This window comes from Drosophila mauritiana, chromosome X (genome assembly GCF_004382145.1).
Source record: "Drosophila mauritiana strain mau12 chromosome X, ASM438214v1, whole genome shotgun sequence".
NCBI classification, from domain to species: domain Eukaryota; kingdom Metazoa; phylum Arthropoda; class Insecta; order Diptera; family Drosophilidae; genus Drosophila; species Drosophila mauritiana.
Genome location: NC_046672.1, coordinates 18,220,119 through 18,243,809, shown reverse-complemented (window position 1 = coordinate 18,243,809; position 23,691 = coordinate 18,220,119). Strand labels below are relative to the sequence as shown.

Here is a 23,691-nt window from a genome sequence, read left to right as displayed (position 1 = left end):
CTATGCTATGCATATTTGCCGCCTGGGCAATATTCCAAATTCCAGCCTACTGAGCATCCTCCAGTCGCCAGGATTTCCAATCGAGTATATCCACATTATTCGCAATTGGCCGACTGTTTGTTTATATTTTTTTTGGCCTCGCCAGCCCCCTAATTGAGTTGGTTTATTAGTTTGGCCTGGACCAGGAAGCCCTTCACATGCAGTTGGCCTTGGCAACGCGCGGTGGGAGAGGCATCTTCGTCTGCCACCCGGTTGATGGACACTGATAGACCCAAGGCGGCTCCTGGCCAATTGTGCTGAGTTATGGCTTTCGACCGGCAGTTCGGAGCCCCTACAACCTAATTCGCATATTTCATGTGTACTACAGCTTCTTGTTGTATAATTTATGAATCCATTTCCATTCCGCTGTAGAGCTGCGCTTAAAGTTCGGCGGCAGATGGGCTGCTTATGTATGCAATGGTTACCTGTAGCACCTTTAACCCGACAAGCTTTCAGTTCGCAACGAACCCCGACCTCAAATATTCTAGTAAATCAATTAAAAAAAAAAATGCCCAAAAAAAAAGAACAATTTTCCACTGTTATGAACTGTTCGAGATTCATATAAAATTTGATCAAGCCCGAAATGGTTTTAATTGAAAGTGCAAGCACATGTGAGATAAAAACAAACACACTCAGAGAACAAAATGCATGAAATTCCGTGAGAATGACTCCATCCGTGCCATCCTCTGCCCGTGTGTGTCTTTTAATTATCAATTGATTGGAAAAATTCCTGAAAAACTTCGCTCCATCCGGGTGTTAAAGAGCGGCCTTTTCATTGCTATTCGCACGGCGTGGGTCGATCTGCTTGTTGCTTTTCCCCAACCCCCAGTCCACTGTGTGTATCTGTATCTGTAGCTGCCTCTGTATCTGTATCTGTATCTCTATTTGTATCTGTATCTGTTGCTGATGGTATATGTGCGCATATCTGGGTGTATCCACCGACATGTATATCCCTCGAGGCCATCCGATTTCGGGTGCTGTGAGGTGGGGCACTGTTGTTATTCCCGTGTATTGCTTTGTTATCCCACCTGCAGAGCAGCGCGTAGAGTCAGTCAAAGCCAGCGAGCTTGATTTCTGTGTTAATTACGCATACGCACTGCGGTCCACAGACCCAAAGTCGTCGGCGTCGTCGTCTCATTAAAGCCAAAACTCCAGTGCAGCAGGGCGGCACAGGCACAAAAAGCAATTAAGCTGCAACGACCGTTGGCAATTTTGGCCAAATTCAACTGGCCACATTCGAGGGGAGCTGGCCGCTGGCCGCTGGCCGCTGTCCGCTGTCCGTTGCACATTGCACATTGCACATGGGCATGGGCATGGTCAACTGGTTCGGGCCTTGTTTCGGGCAATTAAGCACTTCTGGCCCACAAATCCGTAAACAAGCGCTGGCAGGCGGCGACCTGACCTCCAGTCGAGCCGATCCCCTTCTTTTTCCACAATCCCGCCCAGAATTTCAGTTGTCGCCGTAGTTATGATTTAATGAAATTAAATAGTTACAAAAATGGCAAAATATAAATCGATGCACATTCAGTTAAACGACCCTTAAATCCAATTTAAATGTTAATCCCTTTTCGCTTGTTGTAATCCTAAACTTTTTTAATGGCGACTTATAGTCAACATGCGATAACACCATTTAATTTACACAGCATATAAATAACCGATATAAATTAGAGTGGAAAATAGTACATTTAACATGAAATACAATTATTTTTACAAGTTTTGTTTCGTTCCTAACACCCACAAGTACTAAATATATATTCGCTTATACACATAATTTGCAATTGCTCGAAACTATGCATTTTTCAAGTCAGTTCAAATGCAATGTGTTGATATATACATATATTACATTAATCCGCTGATCTTTTTAGGGGCATTTCCGATTCACTTAATTTCGCCCGGTTTCCCCTGCTCGCGCGACTGGAGAAGGCCTAAAAAGGAAAAACTAACTGGCCAGCAGCAAACTTGGCAACTCGGACTTGGCAAGAGGGCCAGTGCTTGGCTCAGCTATAAAGTGGTTGCCGATGGAGGAGGTGGTGGTGCTGGGGGAGCTGGTGGAGACGGTGGAGCTGCTGCTGCAGTGCGTCGCTTCCAGGCCACTTCACTTTATTTACCGTCACGCTCAGCGCGCTGCGGCGGCGGCATTAAGTGCGAAAACAAAGCCAAAGGCATCGAACCGCTCTCGGCACCTCCTTATTTTTTATGGCCGGTTTATTGAAAGGCCGCCAGGCCGCCGGGCAACGTGCAACGTGCAGCGTGCAACGTGCCATGTGCAAGCTACACGGCGAGAAAATGAGTGGAGGATACGACACAGCTGCAAGCCTAAATTCCTCATTATCAATCTGATGCAGGTTTGAACTTAAACGTATCTCATTTTTAGTTAATACCATTTTTGAAATTTATAAAAATTCATGTTTAAAGGAGTTGCAGGAGATTTTCAATTTAATAAAATAAATAATAACGAGAATTAGAAATCCACACGGAGCTAACCGCAATAAGTGTTAGATAAATCTAAGATAATCTAAATAAAACTACAGGTGAATTTATTTTCTCGCTGTGCACTCGCTGATAAAGAGCGTTGCGTAACCCGCCGATGATAGTAATGATGATGATGGTCAATGGCCATTGGCCAAGTAGGGAATACCACTTCCCACTTGACCAACTGCAGCAGCCGGAGCAGCGGAAGTGCACGGCTTCAAAGACGCGGAAATGGCAGTGGCGGTGAATGGAGATGGGTGGTGGTGGTGGTAGTGGCATCCACAGCAGGTGTGGTAATCCGTAAAGCACTAAAGGCATTGGGAGCGCACAAATTTATTGGCGCAACTTGAGCGGAAAGGTGAGAACCGGGCGAGAAAAGAAAAACATATAGAAAAACGGATAAATCTGGGCGAAAATTTAGAGGGACAGAGAAGTGTGTTGCAACTAAGATTGAAAGGAGCGAAAGGAGCAGGCTAAGGAAGTTCGCTGTGCTCGGAATCGTCCATTAGCATATAACAATTTATTCGAAAAGGGTAATTAAATAAATGCCAAAGGCGGAAAAGTCTGTCCGTGATAGCTCTTAAAGGGGACCATTAAAAAGTAATAGTGTAAGCTGCTTCTTTCCATGTGACAAATTCGATCAAAGAGACTCTTAAATCACATTTAAATGGTTCACGTATATAATATAAAGTAGTTGCAAGAAGATTGTCATTAAAAACAGAAAGATTCGATGAAAAATGTATCCCAAGTGAACAAATATAGTGAATGATAAGTAAATTCATAAAATATATGTTATTTACGCATAACGCTTGTAAATTTAAAAAAAAATCAATTTTTAGATCATGCAATGAAAAAATATATAGCATTCGATTCTTGTATGTATTATTTTCAGACTATGAACAATTATACCATATTATCAAGAAAAAGGAAATAAATGCCGTGAGTTAACTAAACTATAAGACCAAAGTGTATGGCATAGGTCAGGAAGATTGTTAATTTATGACACATAGCTCCTCATATATGGGGACAATTGAAAATGTGTTTCACTGCGAAACAAATATTTTGAATTTCCGCATTGCGCGCCAAATGCGGCATTGCCAGCATCGAGCACAGGCACCATTGTTTACAAACAACTCTCCTTTCTCTTGCTGTTTCTGTTTCGCACTAATTTTCTCAGAGAGAAAATAAGGGAAATGTAAAAAACATCGGAAATTATCGTTATCGTTATCGTAAAACGTCTTCTTCTTCTAGGCCGCCCATTTATTATTGGTTTGATGGAAATCTTGGACAACTTTTGAAAACCGTGGCGCAGTGTGTTTATTATTGGACAACTTTTGAAAACCGTGCGCAGTGTGTTATGAAATCGCGGCCGCGTGCGTGAGTCCAAAAATAGCTGGAAAATATTGGAAAATCAAGTGGCTGGAAAGCAAAACCTCGAAACGTTAAAATCCAAACGTCAAAACTTCTGGGCCAAAGAGGTAACTCCCACTAAAAGCTGCTCAATTTTGTTGTTTTTTTTTGAGTCATGTTGTTGTTCGCGCTGTCCAATGGACATGGGCATACATATTTGTATATTTTTAGAGCCCCCCGCCGGCGTTACTTTTGCCCTTTGCCCATCTGCCGGCCTTTGATAGATCGATATGTGGCACTCGGCGGGGGTGTCATGTGATTTTGTTTGCCGGCACCTTGCAGCGCCAACAAAAACGGCCACAACAGCAACAACAACACGGGCCAACAAACTTGTTTTCTGCAATTACGCAGCGAAAAACACGATAAATTAGCTTAATCAGCGGTTGCCATTGGAAGTGCAAGAACCGAGCGAGAAAAATATACGTAGCCTACTTTCGGGCCCACCCACAAATTGCTAGCTTCAGAAACACAAACACTGGGTAAACATAAAAAAAACGCAACGAGTGCTGTTATTATCTTAACTTAACTATTCAGATAAAAACCCAATTATCGTGTCTTAATTGAGGAATATTCAAAAACATGACACATGTTCATCAGATGAGTCCAGACAACATCTTTGTTGCCGGAGATTAAAAAAAAAGGCTGCGCTAATTACATTCTAAGATAAACTGCATAACAACGCTTTTTATTTACACTCTAAAAAATACCCCTATAATCTATGCAGCTTTCAGTATAGTACAGATTTTATTATGTAGTGGCACCACTAAAGAGTCATTATTATTTTAAAATAGACCCAGAAATACTATTTCATATTGATCGGATTAATGTTCGTGCAATCCAACTAATCAGTCATATTCTGAGCAACTTAATAAGTATAAGGTATGTATTTGCATCAATATCAATAGATTTAAATCCCAAATCGCTTGATTGCTTTCCCACGCTGACAAACACACATGCATTTTTAGTTTGTTCCCACACACACGCACACACACTCACACACATGCTGTTTAAGTTGGCAATGAGAAACTTACGCCGTTTAACAAACACTTTGCAGTACCACCGCCAATTAACAAGCAGATCCGAAACAACAGACACCTTTAGATATCCAAATCACACCACCCAAGTGGCAATCGTTAACGACTCTCGCCGACTGTCACTGAAATCGGGCGAAATACCCAAACAGGGCCAGGGCAACCAAGCCGCCCCTTCAAGGATACGTCCCATCCACATTGGTGCCCCAAATTGCCAGCGGAGCAGGAGGAACAAAGGCAACCGTAGGCTAAGTTGCTCCTATGCCAGTTTAGGCAAAATGCAGGCCACGCCCAGCGAAGATGCAAAGCCGCAGGATCCGCTCAAGTCCTTCGAGAGGGACTTTTGCGACCTGCCGCCCTACCAAGTAAGTACACTGAGCGAAAGCGGCGGAAGAAAGCACACTACTGCGCTAGAAAACTATATACAAGTTTTTAAGCAAAAAGTTTTCAAATGTAAAAATGACAAAATATCCGAAGTGTTTGTGTAGTATTTTTATATATATGTATATATTATTTTTTATATATATATATATATATATATTTACTCTTTATGTAAACTCTAGGATTGTGGTAAAACTACCATGAACAGAGGTTTTTTCTAATTTAAGCCTTGGACATAATGCAAAATGTAAATATAAAACAATGTGCATATATAATTTAAACATTATTTTTGTACACTTTTTCTATCTCAGTGTAGGAAAAGCAGGAGGTGAAGATGTAGCTAGACAGCAGCATATCAATCAGTTGCAGCAAAACTCATTAAACTTGTGCCAATTGCGTCAGTCAAAGAGGGTTGGCCAGAGTTGCCACCCCGCTTCAGTATTCAGCACTCTTTCCTTTGCATTCATATATATTATTGTTTTTGTCCTTAGCACTTTGATTGCTTTGCCTGCACTGCCTGCGTTCTCAATTTTCAGCCTCATACCCATTTCTCTACTTCAATTTTCCTACTTTAAAATTTGCAGCGTGTGCGTATGTGCGTGTGTGTTTATGTGGTAGTAAAGCGATCAGCCTACTCTCATTAATTTTCCGCTTTTCGACTACTTCCAGTGCGAGATGAGTGATTCTGCACCCAATACCCCAGGACCCTGTTCGACATCGGCCCTGCCCAAAAAGTATTACCGCCATGCGGCCCACAGGTGAGTTGCCCAAAAAAAGTTGCCAAGTTACCGAAAAGTAAGTCAATTTTAATGGGAAAACCTGGGAAAGCCTAGTCCGAAGGAACAATAACGGCATAGAAAACCAATAAACAACGCCGTGGATAGCAAATCCAAAGCAATGATTACTACACAGGCAAAAAGTGTTGTTTAAGCTGTAAATATTCATTGTTCAATTTGAAAAGAAGCGAATTTTCGAAGGTCTATGTCTATCTATGTTTTTATAGTGACTTGTCAAAGTGATTTGATATGATATGTATATTTCCTAAATCGATTTTGCCCAGTGTAAGCTATGTTCTTACCAAAGAGAGATTTCTCAACATAAACCACGGTCAATGCCAAGTGCGAACGCTTTTCCACTGCCTTATCGTCTTATCTCGCAGCCAAAACAACAACAAGCGCAAAACAGCGACCAGCTAGTTAATCCACACGAATCGGGGACATTCGCTTGACAACCTGACGTTGATAGTGCCGCCCTCATTAGTCCAATTAGGTATTCAGGGTATATAGGGCCAGGCTGCCCTGCTGTAAAGCACTAAAAATATCGCAAATTGGATGTGCGCCTTTGAAACGATTTACGGCAACGTGTCGTATGCGCAATAAAGTTGGGAACCAATTCACAGATATCTAACTTAGCCTAATTCCACTTTTTAATTTAATGTATCTTCAAGCAGAGTTGGGAACACAAATGGACAGTTACTTAAAAATGCGCATTGTTAGTTTACAAATCTAACAAATCATATCTATTATATATATATGATAACATATGATATTATCTTGTAAGGATTTCACTTTTAAAGGAAACTATCCTTTTAAGAATTCGCCTATGAAATGGGCGATTATAGGGTATAGGTGTCTTCGTGTTGTTATTGTACTCACGCCAGACGTCTCTTTTGCCATTTTTGTTTTTGCTTTTTTGCTGATTACAATATTTTGTGACGCTGCCCATTATCGCCCGGTTTTAGTGGCTTTTCGCCGGCGGGGGAAGGGGGTTGGCCCGCTCAAAGGGGTGGTGGGCGCCGGGAGCGGGGCTGTCTGAATTGCTTGTTAGGCGTGAATGCAAGTAGATGCAAGTGAGTGGGCACTCGGAGCCACTCGAGTGTCAGCTGCAACTGCACTGTGCGTTTATCTCTGTGCGAATGTCTGTATGTTTGTATCTATGTGTGTACACATGTGTTTGTGTTGATATTGACACGATGCAAAGTGCAAGCAATAATTTTCAAGAATTTGTAACTCTGTATTCGGCCGAGACGCCTCGAAAAGCTGTCAAGCGAGTGGGCAGTGGGAGAAAGGTCTATTTATGTAGTACTCGTATCTACATGTATGGCAGCTGGGCTTATCGATAGCGATCCGCGTTCAAAGTCGCCTTAAATGGAAGATGAAATATGCGCTATATGTTATGGAATTATGGAATATGGTGCGTGGTGTATGGTTTATGGTTTATGGCAATGAATATGCAAATGCCAGACGAAATATTCATGAAAACCGTGCCTCGCCCATCAACATTATAATTGGTCCCACAATTAATGCGCACTTATCGCTGCGAATGTATCTGGTGGGTTTTTGTATCGCCATGTCTTGCTGTTTATGCTGCTGCCATTCGAAGGTGTCACAGGGATTTGCATATATGTACGTATGTATGTATGTGCTTATAGAAAATCGAATGGATTTATGGGCTGTCAATGGGGCTGCTAAATCGAGAGCGTGCAATCGAATCTATCTGTATCTGTGGCTGTGTCGCCCAGTGGAAACTTAGCGAAAAGTCAAAATAACGCACAAAAAATTCCACTTAGCCAAGTCGCGAACCCCCACGCATTAGCAGGTGCACTGAGAAAAAAAACGTGCTTAGTATATGAAAAGTATTATTTTAATGATAACATACCAATAATATTACATGCTTATGCCAAGTGGAACAACATTTACAGCTTACGTTTCTTATAGTAATCGAATTTTTATATACTTGAGGCTTTTCTCTCCATCTTTTTAATTCAATTGAACTAGTTGCCTGCTGGGGACGTGGGCTTGTTGCCATAAATAGGAAGAGTGTGGCATTTAGTACAGATGCGGGCACATTTGTATATCCAAACAATTTTAGTTTTACATACAAATCCATTCCGACTAGCTATTGTTTTTATTCAACGTTTTTTTTGTAATATCTTAAACTAGGCAGAAGCTTGGAAAGACTGTAGTTGAATTCAATCATTTATAACATATTGATTTGCGAATGTACTACAGCTAATCTATTACTTTTTCTCTCTGTGTAAGCCACTTGTTTTCGTCGGGAAGATAAGGAAATAGTTGCAGAGCTATTATTTGCTCCACCTCAGCTGTGTGCGTGTGTGGCTAAGTTTTGTGTGCATAATTTCATTTCTTTGCCGCTTTCCAAGCATTTCCAATCCAAGACTGACACACTAAAATTTCCATGCGCACAAGTGGGTGTAGTCATTGTTAGTGGTTTGGTTTGGCTTATTCGTGCTTGTTTGGCCATAGAAGCTATTTTCGACTGAGCAAGCAGCGCGTGAAGATAAACCGCAGAGCTGGCGGTGGAAAGTGGGTGTGTCGAAGCGTCGACACCCTGCACACTGAGCAGGAATCGCGATCACTTTGGTGATCGTACGTGCCTCTCGATCTAGACGTCATTGGAATGCAGAATGTATTATAAACATTTAATTTTAACATCATTATTTACTGAACATGAACAATATTTTTAGCTCTACGCTTATGTATAATGAAGATTGGATCAAATTCTCGAAAACTGTAGTAATGCATTAAAAGCAAATTTGTCATTTATGACCTAATGTGAACATATGTATGTATCTACATACATCATAGTAATAAACTGAGAAAAGAAAGCAAAGCAAACGAAGATTGCGTTTTATATGATCACAAAAAAGTGCAATGAAGTCATTAAAACGCTGACTAAACAGGAGAAAGTCATAGAAATCATAAAAAGAACTAGCTCGCTTGCTGTGTGAGTGATCGCACGATCGATCATTTCCTCGCTGAGTGATGGGTAGCAAAACAAAGTAGAAAACATTTTGTATTTATTGCATAAAAGGCATCAAAACAACAACTGAACGGTCTACGTTGACACCGTCTAAAGCAGCAACAACAAAAGTGAGTGAGTGTGTGTTTGTTTGGAGGCGATGAGGGTGTGGGGGATAGCTAGACACAGAGAGAGAAAGAGGGAGAGCAGAGCTTTCGACGCCGACGCTCTGCCTTCAGTATTGAAAACGGAGAGAGTTGGGGCTCGACCCCCGCTCTCTCGCTCTTCGGCGCTCTCTTTTGGCTCTGCCGCCGCTTCCTTCCTCCATTTCCACATTGCACTTTCAGTTGAAATTCGAACGTTGACCGAAATCGTTCGGAATTTTATTTTGCCATCCAAGTGGAAAATCCGAATTTCGCATCCAAATAGGATTCGTCGATACAAAATCCCTAATTGTCAGTTATTTTTTTTTGTTTGTTTTGTTTTTTACACCCGACGAGTTTTTCAAACGATCGATCAGTCAAATCCATTCCAACTACGGATCTTGGTGACGTCGTCGTCCGCCAAAATAACAGCTGATAAGATACTTATCAGCAACCACCCCGCGCGCCCACCGACGATCCACGCCCACTGGGCGAAAGAGCTTAATCAGCAGCAGCGACGCGGCGCAGCATTTGTGGCCTTGTAATCCGCGGCAGCGCCAAGATGCCACAGCCAAAGCAAAAGCAGCAGCAACAGCCACAGCCACAGCAGCAGAAGCCGCTGCAGAAACATTCCAGCACCAGCTCCACGATCATCGCCAAGCCGGAAAAGGAACGGGAACGCACGCAGACGATCGGCGAAACCGACATGGATCAGTCGGTGCTCAATGGACTGGCAGTGGGAGCAGATGGAACCGCCGGCTACCATGGTCACAAGCGAGAACTTGGTCACAGGTGAGCAGTTCGCCGGGAAACACGATTCTATTGAGTCCCAAAAAATGACCGCTAATCCTTCATGGAGCACTGGAAAATGTGATTCAGTTTCCAAAGAAATTGGAATCAATATTGACTGGATGTAACCGTCTAGATTTCCAGAATATTTTCTTGCACTCAAGTTCGTGTAACCAATTTCATGTTTACAAGGAAATGCGTCAACTAGCGCTGTCTATTTATACCTTTGTAATCTTTCCTTCGTTGAAGTTTCTTGATATCAAAGCAAATGTTTAGGAATTCAGAGTGTTTAGTTCCAGTTTCCAAAGGAATAACATAGTTCCAATTTCCAAAGGAATTGGAATCAATATTGACTGGATGCAACGTCTAGGATTCTCTGAATATATTATTGCAACTCTATATACCTTTGTAATCTTTCCTTCGTTGAAGTTTCTTGATATCAAAGCAAAAGTTTAGGAATTCAGAGTGTTTAGTTCCAGTTTCCAAAGGAATAACATAGTTCCAATTTCCAAAGGAATTGGAATCAATATTGACTGGATGCAACGTCTAGATTCTCTGAATATATTATCGCAACTCAAGTACTTGACATGAGTCAACTATCGCTATCTATTTATACCGTCATACTCTCTTCTTTGTTCAAGTTTCTTGATATCAAAGCAAAAGTTTGGGAAATCAGAGTGTTAAGCTCAAATGGAGCGATATAAGTAGTAAACAATGCTATATGATCAATTCAAATAACTCAATTCGAACTGGTCTTTGATCCCAAACCCCAGATTAACCAACTTATCTCTTCTAGAGATATTTCGGTAGGTTCTGGATCGATTGGTAATCAGGCTTATTATTATTTTATAATCAAAATTCAAACAATGTTTGCGATGAGTACTTACGCTGGCGTAGATTGTAAATTGATTTTATTCTTTCAACATTCTGCCCTTTGTTCGCTATCATAATAATGATTCCTTTGTTTGTCTACGCTATGCTACCATGTAGGCTTAATAAGAACATTATGCTGTTCTAAATCTCACTGAAAACGTATGTTCCAGAGTGAATCACTCAGTTCAGATGTTTCTGGAATGAGCATAGCTTCATTGCGCCAGTGCTTTGACTACTGAATTAGTTTTTACTAATTAGATTTTACTTAAATCGTATGAATCTCGAGATTCAGCAACTGAATTTATATGTATAGTATAGAAACACGCTAGATACCCTGTAATCTTGATGGAAACATGCCGCCTTATCTTCTTCTCACTGTGACTCACACGGACTCTGGATTAGTAGTGATATTTGTACATATTCATTTATTATATCACCTGGCGTATTTATTAGTATGCCAATTTAGTGCAAAAAAATATGGCAAACCTTTGTCTGATTTTCCGAGCTTTCAACTCCGATACGATGCGTGCTCTTATCGCTGTAATTTCGTGAGGTCTTCTTGGGGTCAAGCGGGGATGGAGATGGCGATGTGTGGCAGGGATTGGGGCGGTGGCTATGTGACAAGCCCAACTGCTGTTTACAGTTATGAACATGCGCCCTTGACCATGCCACAGCAGCGCTGTTCTACATTTTCCCCCCCATTTAATTGGCAGGCTGCCTAATTGCTGCCGCTTTCCCACCGCCCATTTCGTTTCGTTGCCGGCCCAACATTCGATCATTTAATTTCGGTTTATTTGATTTCCTCGCTTGTGTGTCAATTAATGCAAATTTCTGGCTGTCAACGCTTAGCCAGTTGACTTAATGAGTCGCCGCCAGGCTAATCTCCGCCTGCAATCAGAGCAGCAGTTGGCCTGGGCTCGTTGCTGATGCCTCAATCATCATCGTTTGGGGCTAAATTGGCATATTTATGTTGCGCACAGCTCGTTTGGCAAAATGTTTCTCGAGGCGCCGCCATCACTGCGCTTAACCCTTGGCCGGTGGCTGGGGCTTAATTCCGTTGCAGCTACGTGACCTGCCACCTCTGCCCCACGGCTCTTAGCCCATGCTCCCTTTGGCGCTTTCGAATGCAAACAATGTTACCCGCTGCCCCACTGCCCCGCCCCGCCATCGCCCCACTGCGCTCGTTCTTTCTACCTGTCTCTCGGCCAACTTCACCTTTAGCCAGCTTCCCATGATTGTCTTAAATCAGACATGACCTGCTCTCCTGTGCAGGCCCGTGCACCCGCTGCTCCTGCTCGTGCTCCTGCTCCGTTCGCCTCCGCGGAGGTCACGTAGCTGGGAACTTTTATTGCGTAGCCGGAAACGGAAACGCCGCGAACATTCACGACAGGCGGAGGACGAGAGCGAGAGTGGGCAGAGGAAGGGGGGCGTGGCATGGCCATGGAATTGGAGGAGGAAGAGGACGAGAAAGAGGAGCCACTGCAGCAGCCACAGCAGGAAAAACTTTAATGCAATTTGCATTTCATTGAAATTCACATGCTAAATTTATTTTAAAACGAGCAAATACACACACAGATGCCACTGGCTTTTCCAATTTTCCCCCTTTTAATTGTCGCAACTTTTTGGCCAAACCCATTATTATTATCATTTCAATTGCTAATTTATGCACATATTCCAGTGCTCTGCACTTGCTGCGAAAAGGGTGTGTTAATAAGAAATTTTCCTGTCCGAGGAATACATTTAACCATTGTTTTTACTACATTTTAATAAGCCGAATGGGAAACTGCAAAAACACATTGTGTGCCATGGTTGGATTATGAATGCTCATCGCAAATCTGCGTTGGTTTAATTTGTAGTTTTAATTCGCCAATTTTAGAATGTAATTTTAAGTGGGCATATGAAAAGCGAACATTTACACAAAACCCTTTTACATTTACGCAGCTTATTTCTGGCGTTGAACAAATATGAATTGAATAGCAATAGTAAATAAAGAATACATATTCCCAGCACAAAGAATAAAGAATAAATTCAATCGGTGCGCACAAAGAGCTTCAAGAATGTAGACTTTTAGAGACTTCAATTGCGTTGCTGGCAAATAAGGGAAATGCATTGTGTTAAATATAATAATAACTTTGCTAACTCATAAGCTTTCCCTTTTACTTGTGCTTAAAACACATCTGTACTTAACTTTATTTATACAAATACAAATGGCACACTCTTTTCCGTTTACCGCCGCCCACACAAAATCAAAATCAAAGTCAAGGTCGTTCCGGGCCACGCCCCTTCGCCCACCGTAGCTGATTATGTTTTGATTGGACGCAGGCTAAATTATTTGATTAATGGGAAATGCCAGAAAATAAACAAAATTTGCGGCAAATGTCACATTTGCAAATTGGAAAATCCCTCCCATATTTGCACCAGCACACGAATATATCAGCTTTGAAATGCATAGATACATATATGTATCCGTGTATTTTGTGTTTTTGGCCGGGCATTACAGATACAATTGTATAGTACACCCATTTTGTGGTCAATGTAGAATTTAATTTGGCATTTCGTTCTCGATTATGTCGCGACTTTTGTTTATGACTTTTATGCAAACTGACAGCAGATGATTAGTGGGCGTGGCCCTGTGCACTCGATGGCCTTGATTCGCCTTGGCATTGCGTCATTAAAATGCAAATGACATTTTGCTCCTTCGACTAAGCGGAGGCAACGCGTGCGAAACGTGTGAAAGGATCCTCTGCGGGAGCAGCAGAAACAGGAGCTGGAACTCTTCAGCTTCTTCTCCGTCTGCCGGTGCAAATAGTTCTCCAACAGTTGACAGCGACTTGGCATTCAACAATGTTCCAAACGCGTGTCTTGACCGGGATTGCGGTGACTGCTAACTCGAAAGGCTTTAAGTTGTCGGCTTACAGCTAGCTTTAGCTTCAATTTTTAAGCGAGGGTCACATTGTTGTGCGCAACTGTTGCACTGTGAACGCTGGTCATTCTGGAAATCGCACTTTTCAACCGAAAGTCCTTTAAAATATTCAACTCGCCATTTATGTGGTACATTTCATTCAACCTGATATTTTTATCAATATATATGTATATATAGTTTTATATATAACATATCGTTTCCAAATGGATTTTGAAGACTTCTTTTTTGAGTACCTAGCCGATATTACATTTTCGTAACTGTGACAATATAGTTTTCATGGCTTACTCCACACTGGATCCTAGTGGCCCTGTGGTAACCCTTTAGAATCAGAACCAGTTATTCCCCTTCGTCACACTATCCTTTTGTTTTTGAAAATTATAAGAAACTCGAACGGAACGCATCAACTAGACGCAATTGATGTTTGTGATCCCATTCAAGAAGCGCCCATCCAGGCAGTTTCCGCTGTGCCAACTGCCTCGGAGGGGACCAGTCCTATTGGTGCGCCACTATAAGTACAAGCCCGCCTTCCGTCCCAATGCTAAGGAGCCCGGTACGGAGCGATTTGATCCCGTGAGGATCACGATGAAAAATGCGTACAACAAGCTGATGGGTCTGCTGCACCACTTCAACGTAGTGAACTCCATAGTGGTGGGGTCCCAATGCAGACGCAATCCCTTCCACCTCGTGGTTCCGATGGACATGCCATACGAGGATATCGAGACTGATATGTTAGAGGGCATTCAGGGTTGGTCCGATATCGATGTCTCCGACGAACCCACCGAAGTGTAGGGGCACCGACCACCGGAACTCGCGAACTTAACTCCCAGTTACCTTGAAACGAGGCCAAAAATAAATAGCGGGATTCCCAATCTATCGGCTGTTCTTTCATGTTATTTCCATGGGGTGAGGGGGAGGGGGGTTCGCGGAAATGTGATTAACCTCAGCACAATGCAATTTGATTAAGTTCGTTTAGATCAAATTGAACGCCACAGCATCGCTGGCGTGGATGCGGGCCCATTGCTCAGCCCTTGCTGCCTAATTAAGTCCGCCGTATTCACATGCTAAGCCGCCCTCAATCAATTTCGGCGACCCAAGCCCCATCCATCCATCCATCCCCACCACCATTCATCGGAACCCTTCAGCGGCCTGCCAAGGTCGCACGCGATGAAGCCCCCTGACAATGAAATTGAAAGTGTTTGCCACAGAGTCGCCTTCGTTGCAAAAAAAAAGCAAAAACATAAAAGTAGAGAACTGATGAATGGAAGAGCAAGCACCATCGAATTGGTGTGCCACGCAGCACTACGATGGGTCCGCTTCCAAGTAGATGGTGCCCATGCCGGTGTCCGGCGTATAACTCGACTCTCGACTACGGCGGCTTGTTTGGATTACGCTTTTTTCGGGGGGGCTCAGTTCGTGTTCGCCTCGAGCGCAGTCCGGGCGATTTTCTCCGCTTTTGGTGGCCAGGATTCGATTATAGTGCGTCTGTGCCAAGATCTCCCTGCTCCTAATCCGCTCGCCAACTCCCCAGCGACTATTTCTTTATTTCTTTTTGTTTTTTGGATGTCTGCAAGTGTGCTTGTGTGTGTGGCTGGCAATTAAGGTCTTAATTAGACGTAAACTCGTGTCGGAAGTGAAATGTGAATTGCTTTGTCACAGTGCTCCGGACAGGCTACACTGGTCAGCAAAACTATGACCGACCTGCAGGTTCGGAGAGCTCAGTTGTGTTCTATATTAATATTATTAAGCAGAGTTTCCTTCGAAAGACTTAGGAGTAGTTACCAATGATAGGTAGTTCATATATATGCTATATTTTAACAACTGAAATGCGAGAAGATAGTTGAAACCATTTATGCAGCTTTGAATGTATTGAATGTAAACTTTGCTTCCTAAAGAATATCAATGCAATCCGCTGACTTTCCACAGACCTGCGTGTGTTATTGTGGCATATGTAAGTGGACCCAATAAGTGTCGTATAGCTTAGAGAGGTATTTCTGTTGGCTTGCCCCGCCAATATCCATTTCCTGTGTGGCCCAGTGTAGCAGGAACACATGTGCAGCTCTTATGTCCACAAATGTGTTTGTGCGTGTTGGGCACTGGCTATTTGGTTTTGTGGTTATGCTTATTAAGTCAATTATCGCCCAATTGCGCCGCCCTGGACCACGTAGGTGACCGCTGCTCGTTGGTCGGGGGCTTTGATGATGGGATACTGGATACTGCCCCTCCAGCTCCTCCTGCTTCCTCTGCTCCTCCTGTCCAGCTTCTCATGAGCCTTGTAGCCACACCTCGGTTGTTTTTGTTTGGCATTTTGATTTTAATTGGAGCCGAAACACCAAAGGACGCCTATAAGATTCTGACACGACCTTGTGGCTGAATTGAGTTTTCCGACGTTTGCTTGTGTGCGAGTGTGTGTGTGGTATTTGGGAAATGGGGGGGCTTACCTTTGGCCTTGTAACATAAATTGTCGATATGCTTATAATTGAATTTAAAGAGCCCTCACTTATCAATTGAGAGCCCGGCGATGGAAAGAGCTTAGCATCAACAATCAGGGCTTCTTGGCACTGATTGATAGCCCAGGGATTTCTTGAAAAAAAAAACATGCAATTAAAGTAACTTGTATTTGGGAAAAGATTGCCTTTAAGCACGGAAGTCAGCATATTCTCTTTGCAACTTTAAACACTTTACACACTCGGGATAAGAGCTCTTCATTCCTTATTCATGCCTGGTTTAAATCTAATTAAATTATTTGCTTACTTTTTAAAATACCTCAAATAGAAGCTACTTCAATTTCAACCATCAGAAGTCGTTGAGAGTCGCTATTAGCGCTTTTGCACAATGGTTAGTGATAGGTTTATCATTATCAGAATATAATGGAATGGAATAGAGCAGAATGCTCCTGCTGCTGCCGCTGCTGACCTGACCCTGTAACCCCACCTGCCGATGATTGGCTGCCAATTGTGGTCGTCCGTCGCCTGGTGCCTGTGTTGTGCCCCACAGCCCATTTGGTCAGTTATTGTGCCCCTGACTCGGGTTTTGTTTCGCCTCCAAAAGGGGCAGTGGCACGTGGCAGCTGCAGTACGTCAGCAGCTGGAGCTGAAGTGTCTCGATAGCCAGCTTCAGTGGGGAGAAAAACGATGCCAATGGTGATGGTGGCGGTGATGATGATGATGATGACGATGGAGGGCTAGGTGCCATTTGCTGATGATGTTCTAAAATAGAACTGCAACAGTTTTACTATGGGGATTACGTAGCATGACGCATACGCAACGTTGCCCACCAGCCAGCACGTGTCCAAGCAAGCGGTCAAAACATATACATACATACATATAAAGTATATCAAAAACGGGGGAATAATGGTCAGTCGATGGAGCGCGGGATGGGAAATGGCAACCAAATTGATAAACTTGCATTGCCATGATATGAATTTTGATTTTACAAGCGAATGCAATTTGGCCATGGCCAATTGGGTGAGGTGTGGGTGTTCTAGTTGAGTTATGGCCATTATGTGCTCCCTGGGACGAAGTGGCGGGGCAACGGAATCAGCTAAATCTAATCAACAGCAGCAGCACATGGCACAATAAACCTTCTGCTGCTGCTCCTTCCGCTGCTGTTGATGCAGCAAGGACGTGGACAGCTCCACTTGACAATCCTTGACGGGCAATCCAGACCAACTGGCAGGGCCAATCCTTTGGAGGGGAAACGACAAACGGCGAAACTAGTACAGCGATAAGCATTCGGCCATAAATTCCCATTTTCGACAGCCAGCAGAAGAATAAGAAGGAAATTCGCACTTGAGCAAAGCAATTTCCACCGACCATCGACCACTCTTAGCACTTTACCCATTTTCATTTTGCTGTCCGGGAGCGTAAACAAGTTAACAATGCATAATAATAACAACTTGAGCAACGGCAACTGTGCTGGAACTTTGAATGCCACTGGCTGCTCCCGAATTGGGGATTCCCCGGCTGCAAGTGGCAGTGGCAGTAACAGTGGCATGTCCCAGACAGCTGTCACGGACACTAAGATGCCGCCAGGAGACGGAGCAACTGCAGCCACCTCGAAGGCGGCCTTGTGGTGGCCACTGCAGCTGCCACATCATGCGTAAGTCTAACTGCCACTTGAGCACAGTGGCCACTCGTTGCAGAGAACTAATGCAAATCGTAGACTATTTAATTTCTTGTATTGCCGCAAATTATCCCGAATCAGACATTAATTAGGAAAATTAAGAAAATAGAAGTAAATTTGTGAAAATATTGGTATATATTCCAGGAAATCTGTGGTTCTTTTGTCAATTTACTTGTTATGCTTTAAGAATTAAGCAGGCTGTCAAAAAAGTATTCTATTCTATAAGTTTTCAAGAACTACTTTACGAATTTGAGATCTAAGACGAATTATTTGACTCTAACATGAGATAGTCTAAATAGTATTCAAGAAATGTTGAAACTACTTTTCAATCTAGTATGTACTCTAATGCTAAGTTTTGAAATACCCAATTGATTTGTGCAATTCACGGGCAATTCACATACAACAGTACCACTCTTTTTTTCAATTTGATGATTTTTAATGACGAAGTACTAGGATCCCAACATGACTTTATATCCATAAAGTTATGATGTTGCCCAGAATCTTTCGGATGGGGAGCTCACAATGCTTTCGTGCAATTTTCGAAAATGGAAAGATCTAGTGTTCTTGGGGATTCACATGATGAGGAGGTCCTAGTCGAGCAGTTTCTGCCACCTTTCCAACTTCGGCCATTATGATCCTGTTTTTGCAAATCAGAAATCCTTGAAGCCAAGAATCATAAAACTGAACGTTTGCTATAAAACGTTCATAGCTCGGTGCAAATCAAATCGGATATCTGTATTTAATGTACTGATTCTACTCTTGTGGTTCAATTATATTATAAATTTATTATTACCAATATTACCAGTACAATTTGCGTATTTCCCGAAAAACAAACAAGTGATTAAACAATGTTATTCTCCTCCGAGGCCCACCATTCATGTTTTGCTATTTGCCAGCATAGGTACAATGTAAGCGCCCCGATTCCGGCCAGTGTCAATGGACCGATTATAATAAAAATATAATCAGCTAAAAACAAAAAAAAAAACACCTAGCATTCAATGTGCACTTTGAGTGCGAGAGATGCTAATGTGTACCGATGACCTTTCGTCGTTGGAAAACGTTGATCGCATCGCCAGGCGGTGTAAACAAAACACTGGCAATCAGTTCGTTGACGCACTTGAGCATTCCGCCAATGGAATTGAGAGCTCTGAAATTGCAAAACAGAGTTTCGCTGCTTGTTATCAATGCAAATGGAAGGCAAATATCCATTCCACAGCCGCCTAGGCAACCGTACATAAGTATGTGCCACGCACTCGTATGCGACTTTTCTCGCAAACATTGCTCATACGCCGCGTATAACCAAAAGGCGAATGATGATGGCAGCCACGCAAGTATCTCTGTCATCACAATCAATAATCTGGGCACTCAATCTAACTATTTCACTATTTCCCAGGCACTGGCTGCGTATTTTTAGATGCGCGGAATCCGCGGTCGCAATTTAATTGACGCGCAATCCTCTGGCAGTGACAATTAACCCATACAGTCGGCGGATTAGCAAAAATTTCATTTATGCACATATTGGCCTATTTTTACCACCGACGATCTCACTTTAATCCGTTTAGTCGCATCTCTGTTTTTTTTATTTTTTATTTATTATTTGTTTTGCGGAAACATTTGATGCATCCCGGCAATCGGCAAATCTGCGCCTTTTGACCTCGAATTCCTGATGGTTGCCGGTTGAAAATTTAAATGCCTTCGAAATCGCTCTTTGAATAATGCCGAATATGCATTTTACAATCATTATTAAGCCTTTATTACTGAAATAAACTAATTTAGCCTTTAGGCATTCCTCTCGCAAGTGTTAAAAATACAAGTTTTAAGTCTGGCGTATCATCTTTAAGCCTTCGTCGATCAGAGTCAGCAGAGAGTCAGCAAAATTCTTGGCTGGAAAATTGGCAAATCTGCCTTTTGAGCTGGAAAATGGGAAATTTAATTATTGCTGCGAAATTCGGTGGCCTTTTGCGGCGTGTGTTTTGTCTCAGATTTATGCATTCTGTTCGAATTTGGGTTGACAAAAGCAACAAAAGGGTCATGGCAGCAACCACGACCAAGATGAACCAACAAAGTTGGCCAAAAGCAAGGGAAATTGGTCAGAAGAGGCTGAGGATGAGGCGGAGGATGTGGAGCATGCCGCAGGGCAGGGAGCCCCGGAGCGGATGCAACTTTTTCGCTTATTTGGCAAATGTTCAAGTGGACCAGGATTGCCAAAAAGGGACAGCAGAATAAATAAACGCACAGCATGGACACCCAGCACATATAAAAAACTCTACCCTCCCCGCCGCCCCACACACCCTTCGCAAAAAAAAGCCAACAAAGAGACACTGCGAATTAGGCCAAAAAACCGAAACTGAAATGCTCTTTTTGCGGGGGAGCGGGGGTGTTGGCATAATCCCATCCAGCCATGATTAATCGAATTATTGATCGGACAGACATTAAAAAGTATTCAAAATATGTAGTGTTCAGCGGGGAACAACAGAGATGGGAGCATGAAAAGTGCATAGTTTTGCAACCATGATAAATCGAATACATCGCGTTACCCAACTCTGCGCCAAAAATGAAAATGGAAAACCCCAAAAATGAGGGTATCTCTCAAAACATTTTGTCCACGCTCATCCCGCTAATGAGTTTTTCCCACAAAGAGGCGTGGCACCCACCCACACACACACACACATCGCAGTCACAGTCTGTCGAAGGCAAAAGGGGCGTGGCAGCCCGAGCCGCCCACAACAAGTTTTCAACACTAATTGCTGACCGCAGTCGAAGCCGCGGCGAATTGAGACCGAGCAACGCCTTCAGCTGGCGGAAAATGGAAAAGCCGGAGGGCCCCACGCCACGCCGCCATCAAAGAGCCACGACAAAGTTGAAAATTGAATGTCAAACGATTTTCACGCCATTTCCATGCGCCAGTTTTCGCACTCGAGGCAAACTGATGCTAGTTTTTCACGCCATTCTCCATTCGCGATTCACCGCCAGTTTGATAACCCATTGACTCACTTTACCGATCGAATGATCAGCCAAATCGATTAGTTTTCTAGACTGAAAAAATTCTAGAATAGTGTCGCAAAATGTGGAAAACGTGTGATGGGGGTAAATAATGATATATTATGTGTAATAAACATTGATATAAACTCAATTAGCAGGTGATAATTGGCATTGAAAATGAAAGGAGGGACCAAATACAATATTCATATTATTTGAAGAAGAACTTTATCTATAATAGTAATAACTATTGGGAAATATTAATATGACCAATGTATAATGTTTAGATGGAAATTGTGTAGTAGTGGTAACTTTTCCTTTTAAGCCCGAAGGTATGCAACATAATAATGCAAATATTCTGTTGTTTCTTTTATTTACAGAGTGTTTGTGAACAGATCGCTGCATTTGGAGAATATCAAGTACTATGGCTTCGATATGGACTACACCTTGGCAGGTGAGGCACCGATCCAACCACACATCCATCTACCACATATCCGTATAATGTTGACCATCTCTATTCCGAACAGAATACAAGTCACCGCAGTATGAGCAGCTGGGCTTCAACCTGGTCAAGGAGCGCCTGGTCTTCATGGGCTACCCCAAGGAGATCCTGCAGTTCGAGTACGATCCCACCTTCCCAGTTCGCGGCCTGTGGTTCGACACTCTCTACGGGAATCTGCTGAAAGTGGATGCCTACGGCAACATCCTGGTCTGCGTTCATGGCTTCGAGTTCATCAAGCAGTGAGTGGAGTGACTTTAAACTTACCTCTGAGCCCCACTGACCTGAACCCCATTGCGTTTTAGTCACCAGGTGTACGAGTTGTATCCCAACAAGTTCTTGAAACTGGACGAGTCGCGTGTCTATGTCCTGAATACTCTCTTCAATCTTCCGGAAACCTATCTTCTTGCCTGTCTCGTCGACTTCCTAACCAACAGCAGCGACTTTGTGCGGTAAGTTGGAATCGTTTGAATGGAAAATCTTGCTCCCTAGCTTTATAAACCTTTTGATCTTGCATTTATCTGCAAAGATATCTGTATCTGTGACTTCTGGTCTACTGCCCCGCTGCTGCTCTATTCCCCTTTCTCTACTTTCTCCTATTCATTCTTTTCACCCGACAGCGTTGAGCGCGGCATCAAAGCTGGCGATTTACTTTTTACCTACAAGTCGATTTTCCAGGATGTGCGACGTGCCGTCGACTGGGTGCATTCCGATGGCGATCTGAAGCGTCGCACCACTCAGGTGAGTTTACTGCACCTAGTGCATCTTGTGAAGATCGTACTTAATGCCACTACTATATCCACTAGAATATGGCTCACTATGTGAAGAAGGACGAGCGCTTGCCCACGGTCCTTTCGCGCATCCGGGAGTCGGGCGCCAAGCTGTTTATGCTGACCAACAGCGACTATACGTACACCAACGAGATCATGACCTACCTGTTTGATTTCCCCCATGGCGCCACTCCGGATGAGCCGCACCGCGACTGGAAGACCTACTTCGATGTGATCGTGGTGGATGCGCGCAAGCCGCTCTTCTTCGACGAGGGCACCGTGCTGCGGCAGGTGGACACGAAGACCGGAAGCCTGAAGATCGGCACCCACGTTGGACCCCTGCAGCCGGGTCAGGTTTATTCCGGTGGCTCCTGCGAGCTCTTCACCAAGTTCATCAATGCCAAGGGCAAGGACGTGCTCTATGTGGGCGATCACATCTTTGGCGATATTCTCAAATCGAAGAAGATCCGCGGCTGGCGCACCTTCCTAATTGTGCCCGAGTTGGTGAGGGAGCTGCACGTTTGGACGGATGAGTGCCAGCTGTTTGCGGAGCTACAGAACCTGGACATCAAGCTGGGCGACCTGTACAGGGATCTCGACTCGAGTGCCAAGGTCAAGCCGGACATTTCGCAGCTGCGCACCTGCATCCGGGACGTGACACACAAGATGGACATGTCCTACGGCATGATGGGCTCACTCTTCCGCTCCGGCTCGCGCCAGACCTTCTTCTCCAGCCAGGTGGTGCGGTATGCCGACGTATATGCGGCCACCCTGCTCAACCTCATTTACTATCCATTCTCGTATATGTTCCGAGCTCCGGCCATGCTTCTGCCCCATGAGTCGACGGTGGCCCACGATCAGGCCCATCAGCCGCCTCCGCCGCTGGGTCCTGTTCCCGCGGCCACGGGAGCCGCATCGGTGGCTGCCTCGCCGGATGAGTCGGCTCGCATTTTGGCGGGCACCGCCGAGCACGTTAAGGACTCCAAGGACTTGCATCGCGCAGTAAGTCCTTGCCAAACTAAAATTCTAATCTAGACCGTGCTTAATCGAATCCTTCCTTGTTCCAGAGCTCCATTGTGCACACTCGTCCGTCGACGCCCACCGTGGTGACCCACACCCATGACGAGGACTATTCCGAGGAGGAGGAGACACCCAGTGGTGCCGAGTCTTCCACAGAGGCCGTGCGCGATGCCTCCGAAGACTAGATGATGCCACAGCCGCCCTCCCCCCAGCAGGAATGTTTGGATCAACGAATTTTATTCTCAAACTCAAACGAAATCCACACCATGGTCGAAGCAATTGTGAAACGTACGATTTTCCCTGGCGATTTTACCCGAGCACAGATATGTGAAACTATATACCATATACGATATATATTATATATTATACATTAGCTGGTTCCATACATATAATGTGTCTTTTTTTTTAAATTAAAACAATAAATTGCTGTAATTGAATGAGAACATTTCGTTTTGAATAATTCATGAGAGGTGTGAAA

General features: G+C 43.6%; 2 protein-coding genes across 5 annotated transcripts; both read left to right on the top strand.

Annotated features, from left to right (window-relative positions):
• The first annotated feature begins 3,763 nt into the window (after positions 1–3,763).
• LOC117146881 (cytosolic purine 5'-nucleotidase) lies at positions 3,764–23,656 on the top strand. Of its 4 annotated transcripts, none has more exons than XM_033313476.1 (9): positions 3,764–3,989; positions 4,713–4,800; positions 6,003–6,091; positions 21,305–21,378; positions 21,452–21,665; positions 21,729–21,875; positions 22,044–22,164; positions 22,230–23,195; positions 23,261–23,656. In XM_033313476.1, exons 3-9 carry the CDS (start codon positions 6,009–6,011, stop codon positions 23,396–23,398), a joined length of 1,743 nt encoding a protein of 580 aa, XP_033169367.1. In that variant the 5' UTR covers positions 3,764–3,989; positions 4,713–4,800; positions 6,003–6,008; the 3' UTR covers positions 23,399–23,656. The 4 variants fall into 4 exon arrangements, with proteins under 4 accessions (XP_033169367.1, XP_033169368.1, XP_033169365.1 ...); XM_033313477.1 differs by lacking the exon at positions 4,713–4,800 and adding an exon at positions 4,976–5,317 and having other exon boundaries at positions 3,888–3,989; XM_033313474.1 differs by lacking the exons at positions 3,764–3,989; positions 4,713–4,800 and adding an exon at positions 4,925–5,317.
• On the top strand, positions 14,190–14,817 carry LOC117146884. The gene has a single exon (XM_033313479.1). It carries the CDS (start codon positions 14,241–14,243, stop codon positions 14,610–14,612), a length of 372 nt encoding a protein of 123 aa, XP_033169370.1. The 5' UTR covers positions 14,190–14,240; the 3' UTR covers positions 14,613–14,817.
• Positions 23,657–23,691: the final 35 nt, after the last annotated feature.